Below are 8,495 nucleotides of genomic sequence, written 5' to 3'. Positions count from 1 at the left end.
AGGCACCTTGGACCAGACTAAACCCTACACCATTCTTTCCCCATTCCTGCCCTTTGGTATGAATCATTACAGTTGTAATTACATATTCCATGTATGATTTCCCCATGGGACATTAAACTCTTTTGGATTGGCATCATATGTGTCTGCACGTTATTCTATCCTTAGCATCTAGCACCATGTCTGATAAACAGTAAGCACTAAATACATATTTCTGATTATTATAATTGATCCTTTTGAAGGAAATCAATTACATGAACAAATTGTGGCCAGTGTCACATGTGTCAAATGAAAATTGACTCTTGAATGAGAATATTATTGATATAATTGTTGCAATGGGTGTCATACAAGGATCTTGCATCAAATTCAATCTTCACACAGCTTAGGACAATGGTCTTTGGGGATTCTTCAGGCTTTCTTGTACATGATTTCACCACTTCCTCATTAGAGTCTTATCACAATGAATGTGTGTGTGTGTATGTGAAGAGGGGATGGGGATAGAGAAAGAGAAAAAGAGAGAGAGGGAGAGAGAGAGAGAGAGAGAGAGAGGGCATGTGTACACATGTTGCTTAGTAACCTTTTAATAAATCCCATCGTGTCTGCAACTGCCAGTTTCTCCACTAAAAGTTAAATTTCCTAAAAGTATCCAACATTATTCCCTGTGCTAATTATTATATCACACTTCCAATTCAGAGTCTATGGACAAGTGTAGACTGTATATGTGTTTGAGTGAAGAGACTCAGAGTTGTGAAGATGGGGAGCTTGGCACGATCACCGTTCTAACTGCAAAGGTAGGTGAGGGCATCTGAAGACACAATTGTAGGCAATCTTAGTTCAGGACATATATAATTTTATGATTTCATTGTGTTGGTCTTTATTCCCAAAAAGGTAAAATATCTATTGAAGTATATGTATTGAAGTATATGTCTTGAAGTATATGCCATATACTGAAATATATGTTATAGGCTGATTGAGATGTACTGCCTCCTAACATAAAATATTAGGCTTCACAAGACACATTCAAATTAGAAGACATATTTTTGGTATTAAACTTTCATTCCATAAACATTTATTGAACACTCAAAATATGTAGGAAAAAAAACACAGTCTCTCTCTGAAAAGGAGATTAAAAGCTAGCTTTAATCTGAGAGTGGGGAGAGAAACACAATTATATAACCTTAGAATTTATGATGGTATTAATACCTTGCACATAATAGTGCTTAGAAGTTTACAATGTGCTGTCACGTGCATTGGCATTTAATTGACTTACACAACAGCAAAAAGTGAATATGGGGGCAAAATGGGGAAGTTTAAGATGACACTGAGGGTGGAAAAAAGGAGAACAAGTAATTGTTGGATAACTATTGCACAACAATCATTGTGTATCCACTTGTTCATTCATTTATTTAAAAAGAATTATTGAATACCTGATATGTGCCAGGTACAGTTCTAGAAAATGGAGATACAATGACGACAAAACAAAATCTCTTCTTTCAGGGAGTTTACATTTGGGGAGCAGGAGACAGAAACAAACAGATAAATAATGTCAGGAGGTAAAAAGTGCTGAATTATCACAAGTAACCTTCATAAGAAGCTGCAAAGAAGCCTACACTCCCTATTCCATGGATGAAGAATCTGAGGGTCATAAAGTTTGAATAGTTTACTCAGGGTCACACAGTCAAAATATAAAATACTTGAACCTGGCTTCAAAGACTGTGTACTTTTGAACAAGCTGCCTCTGGGTTCTATAATAATAGACGATAAAGGGCACTTTTATTCTCATCTGATGTTGCGCCTGATAGTCTAGAGTCTTCTGAGATGATTGGACAAAATAGCAAGTTGAATGACATTAATTCAATAGTGCAGCCAACAATTAAAGCTTCACCCACAGTTTCTGGAGATCCTACTTGGCTAGCCCCAGGCTCTCTTTGGGATGCCTGTAGCCAATGCCTCACGGAACTATAACATAACAAAATAATAGTTAGAACTGTCTTCCCCACATGCCTCTTTCCTTTAATAAATCAGTTTTATTAATTGATTTATTACTTATTCTATTACAGAAAAGGAAAAGAGAAATCCAAGACACATAACAGAGCTCAAGTCAATGGGGACAAATTTTTACTTCAAATTGTAAATAGGAGCACGAGTTTTTCTGATATTAAAAATCAGAAATCATTTAAAATCATTTTTAAAAAGTAGACACAATGGAATTTCTTGTAAAGTAGAAACCACCAAAATTCAGTTAGCCACAAATAATCCCTGTTATTATGGTGATATACAACTTTCTAGACTTTTACTTGGTTCATAGAAATTTTCTTCCAAAATAGCATCCTGTGATCCATTCAGTGCTTAAAACTTACTAAAAGGGAAAAGGAAATCTTCTCATGTCTACAAATATATATTATCAATTGGAATGGCTACAAATACTGTATTATGCTACTGTTATTGTACCATATTTTTTTGAACCAGTTAAAACATCAGACATCAATTTTAATTCTTATTTCTTCTAAACGTCACTATTCTAAACTTTCCTTCTACTTAAATAAAACATTAAATTTATTAACTCCTTAGCATAAATTTATTAACACTTTAGAATAAATTCCTAAAATACAATTTCTGGATCAAAGTTTTGACATATATTTCCAGAATGACCCCAGAAAGCTTGTGCATGTAAACAGTTCCACCACACATGGAGGGAGGCAGCACTTTCCCCATGTCCATGCCAATAATGAATCTTCTCATTGTTTGTCAATCTTTTAGATGAGAAGTGACATCTCATTAGAGTTTTTATTTGCATCTCTTTGATTAATAGTGTGATTGAACATCTTTTTAAATGTTGGCTGACCAATTGTATTTCTCTGTGAATCATGGCCCATTTTTTAAAGACTATTTGTCTCCTATTGATTTATAAGAGCTCTTAATACATCAAAGATATTAAACCTATTTTATGTTGTTTTTTAATGGATATTTTCCAAGTGATTCATTTATAACTTACAGTGTGACTGAAACTTGAAAGCTTAACATTTTTATTTAGTCAAATCTAATGATCTTTGGTGCAATGCTTAGAAAGTTCTAAACACCAAAAATTATAAAATATTTACTTAAATATTATTCTAATATTTTAATTGGTTTTTTTTCCATTTATATTATTAAGATGACAAAATCTTCCTTGGTCTTTCATTTCTATGAAAAGTTTAAAAGTTTTGCAATTTATTTCAGCTCAATGACTCTATTTATAAAAAGAAATCAAACCTTCAAACATGATTAGAATTATGCTGTTTCTTTGCAATACCATAATCATCAGTTAAAATTGGAAGACTAACATACTATTTCACCTAGCAATTTCATTTCTAGAAATTCACCTTAAAGAAATCACAGATACACATGAAGGTGCATTTACAAATTGTTGAATGCAGCATTATTTGAAAATAATAATTAAGGCCCAACTATGCAAACTAAGGAGGACAGCTTATGACTTTTGCAGGCCCCATACCCTCCACGTTCTACAAGCCTACAGTGCCACTTGCCACTCCTGGTCTCCAACCCCTCTCAACCCCTCTCCCCCCAGATGTCACTGCTGATGTGAATAGTGCCCAATTCCAATCTAGTCTTCATAGTTAATGACTTATGCTCAGTTGATTCCCATGCCCCTGTGAAAACCTACCTCTACCCTAGTTACCAATATATTCCCCTAATCACATTCCACAAAGGATTAGGGATATTTTGCAGCAACAGCAACAAAGCAAACACAATAAAACAACAAAATATAAATAAGAAAATGTTAAGACTACACTTGAAAAAATCTGAAGTAGGAAATTCAGCCACTCATATGCTTTTGAGTGTCATGGAAGCCAAAATAAAAATCACGATCAGTTACATAGTTCTCATTGTTTAAAATGAGGAATCCTATTGGTTTCCCAGGGGAGCTCCCCTGCACTGGGTTGTAGGAGAGTACTGAATAGTTTCCACCCACAATATAATCCTAAAGTAGAGGCACTTCTCTTTGTAGACTCCTGTATAAGTCAGAGTTCTCTAGAAAAAAAAAAACTGACAGAATCTGTGGGTATTGGCAAGTACAGAGTCCATAAGGCAGCTGCAAGTTGAGTGCCCCCAGGAGAAGCTGACTGATTGAAGTAGAGATAGAAATTCTTCTTTCCGACTGCTGAAGTCATCAGTTCTCCCTTAAAGGCTTTCAACTGATTGGATGAGACTTCTATCACTTCTGAAGGCAATCGCCTTTATTGCTTGTAGATGTAATCAACTGTAGATGCAATCAACTGACTTATGATTCAAATCTGTCCATGAAATACTCTCACAGTCACAGTCAGGCCAGTGCTTGCCTGACTAAATAACTCAGCACCATCTCCTAGCCAAGTTGACAAATGAAATTAACCATCACAACTCCCTCAATAAAAGGTAATAACATCATTTCAATTATATTATTCCATCTGCATAGATGTCAGCTGTGTGCTAGGTGTCAGTGAAAAAGTAGAGAGTACCAATTCTAGGTAACATGTTATCTGATGCCGGCATATTAAAGTAGGATTCTTATTGAATGCATATAAACAGAACAATTAACGAGGCAATCCACTTTGCCCATGAATTAAATTATGTTAATGACAGGAATATCAAAAAAATTTTTAAATAGAGAACATTTTTAAAAGCATTTCTATATGTCTCAATCCCCACAAATTAAACCGTAAGATACACTCAACTGAAAAAGGGAATATTAAGAAATAGGTTGTTTATGGAATGCTTTATTATGCTATTTCAAGGAAGGTTTTATAATCTTTTTCCTTGTAGCCTGCTGCCTGATTTTTTATCATATTTTCTTCAGACATAATTCAATTGCTTTGAATGACAAGCTTGTCTATTTATAATGTAGAACTCCATTTTGGTCATCTCAACTATTTAAATGTTTAAAGTTATCTGGAATATGAGCATCTTTGGGATATACAGATGTTCTTGTTATAAAGAGTTTTGTAGTCTGATGGCTGGATATCTGATTTGAAAAGCTGTTTTGTAATAATACAGCAAAATAGTAGAAAATCATCAGACTTTGGATCAAATAAACCTGGTTAAAATCCTCTCTCTTTCACCAATTCATAGTCCAATTCTGAGAAAAAATAATGGTCCTTCTCTGTTCAATCCAAAAATGAGGAGGGTTGGGCTAAGTCACCTTTGCGGTCCAATGAGGCTTCAGTGAGTTTGTGATATTTTCATGTGCCCTGAACAAAGACTGCAGCTTTACACTATAGCAAGAGGCTTGTTTTCCCACAATAAGGTCCAGATTTGCCAGAATACTGGGGAAGAATACTTACAAGGGCCCAATTCTTCTTTTCCTTTAAGGGAGAAAGCCAGGGTTAAGTAGTTGGGATACTTAATTAACTATTTAGGCCTTACCTACCCCTTATGACTATGGTAAACTACTATGTGATCAAAGTCATCCCCTGTGACTCTCCCATCTGACAGAATGGTGCAGTGAAAAGACCCTTAGAGTCAAACCGATTTGGGTTCAAATCCTCGATTTGCAACTTACTAACTTGGCAATCATGCAGTGTAGGCAAGACATTAACTGCTCTAACTTCTGTTTCCCCATATAAAAAATGAAGATAATCACAACCACTCTGTAGACCTCACAGAGACACCACCAGAATTGAGATGAGATGTTGCAAGTGAAAGCTCTTGGTAGAATATAAAGATTTAAATGCATGTGAAAAAGTTACTCCTACAGGATAAGTCATAGTCAAAACAGACCACAGTCCATACTTCTCCCTCCCATCTAAGTCAGGACATAGGATCCATGAGTGTGATGGTTCTTCCTGTCAACCCAAGTTCTCAATAGGAAAGAAGAATCGTCAGGATAATTCCCAGACCACAAAAGGGAAGACTCTAGTCTAGTCTTTCTGAGCAGTCACGATGCTCTGGATGCTGAGAGAGCCTCATGATGATAGGTGATAAATGATGCTGGTGCCTCATGGCACCACACTCCTAACTCTAACATAACTTTTCCCAAGGTAGACATGGAAGAAGGTCATCCCCACTATGGACCGGAGCAACCACACCAATGTGAAGGAGTTTGTATTTCTGGAACTCACTAGCTTCCGGGAACTGGAGCTTTTCTTGTTTGTGGTCTTCCTGGCTGTGTATGTAACAACCGTGTTGGGCAATGTCCTCATTGTGGTCACTGTGACCTGTGAGTGCCACCTCCACACTCCCATGTACTTTCTCCTATGGAACAAATCAGTCCTGGACATTGTTTTCTCATCCATCACAGTTCCCAAGTTCCTGGCAGATCTTTTGTCAGAGAGAAAAACCATCTCCTATAATGGCTGCATGGCACAGATCTTTTTCTTCCACTTTGTGGTGGGGCAGATATTTTTTTCCTCTCTGTGATGGCCTATGATAGATACCTTGCAATTGCCAAACCCCTCCACTATGTGACCATTATGAGGAGAGGGGTATGGATGGCCTTGGTGGTGGCTTCTTGGGTAGGGGGTGGTTTGCATTCAATTGTCCAGATAATTCTGATGCTTCCACTCCCCTTTTGTGGCCCCAACATCCTGGATGCCTTCTACTGTGATGTGCCCCAGGTGGTAAAACTGGCCTGCACAGACACTTTTGCTCTGGAGCTTCTCATGATCTCTAACAATGGTCTAGTGACCCTGTTGTGGTTCCTCCTACTCCTGGGGTCCTACACTGTTATTCTGGTGATGCTGAGATCCCACTCTGGAGAGGGGCGGAACAAGGCCCTCTCCACCTGCACCTCCCACATCCTGGTGGTGACTCTCCATTTCGTTCCTTGCGTCTATATATACTGCCGGCCCTTCACCACACTGCCCGTGGACACAATAATATCCATCAATAACACGGTCATCACCCCCATGCTGAATCCCATGATCTACACGCTGAGGAACCAGAAGATGAAGTCAGCCATGAGGAGACTGCAGAGGCGGCTTGGGTCTTCTGAGAGCAATGAACTGGGGTGAGGGAGTCAGACTGAGACTACAACTCTAAAACAGATTTAGTTTTCTCAAACTTCTAACCTAAGGGTAAGAGACAGCTAGCTGTTTTCTCTGTGCATCCTCATAGCCATTCAACTCTATTAGAGAGGATATAAGAACAAAAGGAAGATAGGAGATTGAACAACATGAGCTATCAGGCTGCTAGATTGGGAAGAAGTATGGGGTATAAGACTGAAATCAACATACTAAATCCCATTTTGGTGCAATGTGTGATTCTCATGCCCACATGCTTCACCCCTATTTAACCACCTTTATATGGAAATAACATTACCCACTCACAAGGTTGTCATGAGGATGAAATATGATAACTGTTATGAGAATGACAGTTGTGAAAGTCAGCACTGTTCCTGGCACTAAGCAAGTATTCAATCAATATTCCCTATTAATTATCAACCTATTCCTAAATATAATATACAGAATATAGATGTATTTATTTATATAACATGCTGTTTCTGGTGACTTGTCATTTCCTGTCAGTTGTTAAAATCGTTTATTGATTTTATGTATTTGGAGTCTAGAAACCTAAAATATTTCACCAAGTAGTGGAAAGAAAAGGAATAGCTCAAGTTGTGTTAAGCCATACATACATATGTACATGGACAAATCTATACATAGACCAAGAATTTCTTATTCTCATCTCCATTGTACTGATTTGCCCACTGGACTTAGTCTCAAAAACTCCTTCCCTTTCTCCTTTTTCTATTTCACCCCCAAGGCTTTTATAAGCTGGAGGAAAATTATATATAGCATTCATAGATAATTCAAGGCAAGCCACAGTAGCTCAAATAAAAGTACATAAAAAATACCTTTTCACACACTCAAGGCCCATTTTGTGTACCAGGAAAGAAAAGAAACATATCTTATTTAGGGTCATACAGGAATCCCCATTGGGTCTGTGTAAGTAAGAATCCACCCCTTTTCCAGGGGAAGATTTCAAGAGAGTAGATAGAGAAATGATCAGTCTCCTCTCTCTAGGCTCAGCTCAAATTCCATCCTTCAGCTTCCATGGCCATTAAAAATTCATCCAGAAGACTAAGGAAGGTCAAGAAATTGCAACACACTAAACAAGTTTTTGCAAGGTGTAAAATTGTTGTAATTCATTCATATTCTGCCAAGGAGATCCCAGAAGGTGACAAAATCTGTAATCCTCTACACATCCTATAAGACAGAGACATTGTGTTAAGACTCTTAATCATATGACACTGCTTCCCCTCCTTTTAAAATTATTGCCCCCATAAGAGGACTTCTTAGAGATTTTTTTCTTAATCATCAATCCATGAACCTTTAATACCAGAGATGTGGTATTATATGATATGATAGCCTTGAAGGGCCCCAACCATTGCTATATTTATTATTTTTTACCCCCAGAACCAATGGTTTCTCATTTGGGATGATATCACCTTCATTGAGAATACATTAGATGTTTCCACAGAGCAATTTCCCCAAAACTCAGAGAATCATAGAATACATGGA

The 8,495-nt window shown here is 37.2% G+C and overlaps 1 protein-coding gene across 1 annotated transcript; it reads left to right on the top strand.

Moving 5' to 3' along the window:
* The first annotated feature begins 6,042 nt into the window (after positions 1–6,042).
* Positions 6,043–6,986, top strand: LOC119537441 (olfactory receptor 4D6-like). Its single transcript, XM_037839885.1, is given in 2 exon segments — positions 6,043–6,358; positions 6,361–6,986. Coding segments are annotated over 2 exon segments (942 nt in total).
* The last annotated feature ends 1,509 nt before the right edge of the window (positions 6,987–8,495 follow it).

Source organism: Choloepus didactylus, chromosome 6 (genome assembly GCF_015220235.1).
Source record: "Choloepus didactylus isolate mChoDid1 chromosome 6, mChoDid1.pri, whole genome shotgun sequence".
Taxonomy (NCBI): domain Eukaryota; kingdom Metazoa; phylum Chordata; class Mammalia; order Pilosa; family Megalonychidae; genus Choloepus; species Choloepus didactylus.
The sequence above is the reverse complement of the archived record's forward strand: the minus strand, read 5'-3'. Positions and strand labels throughout refer to the sequence as shown.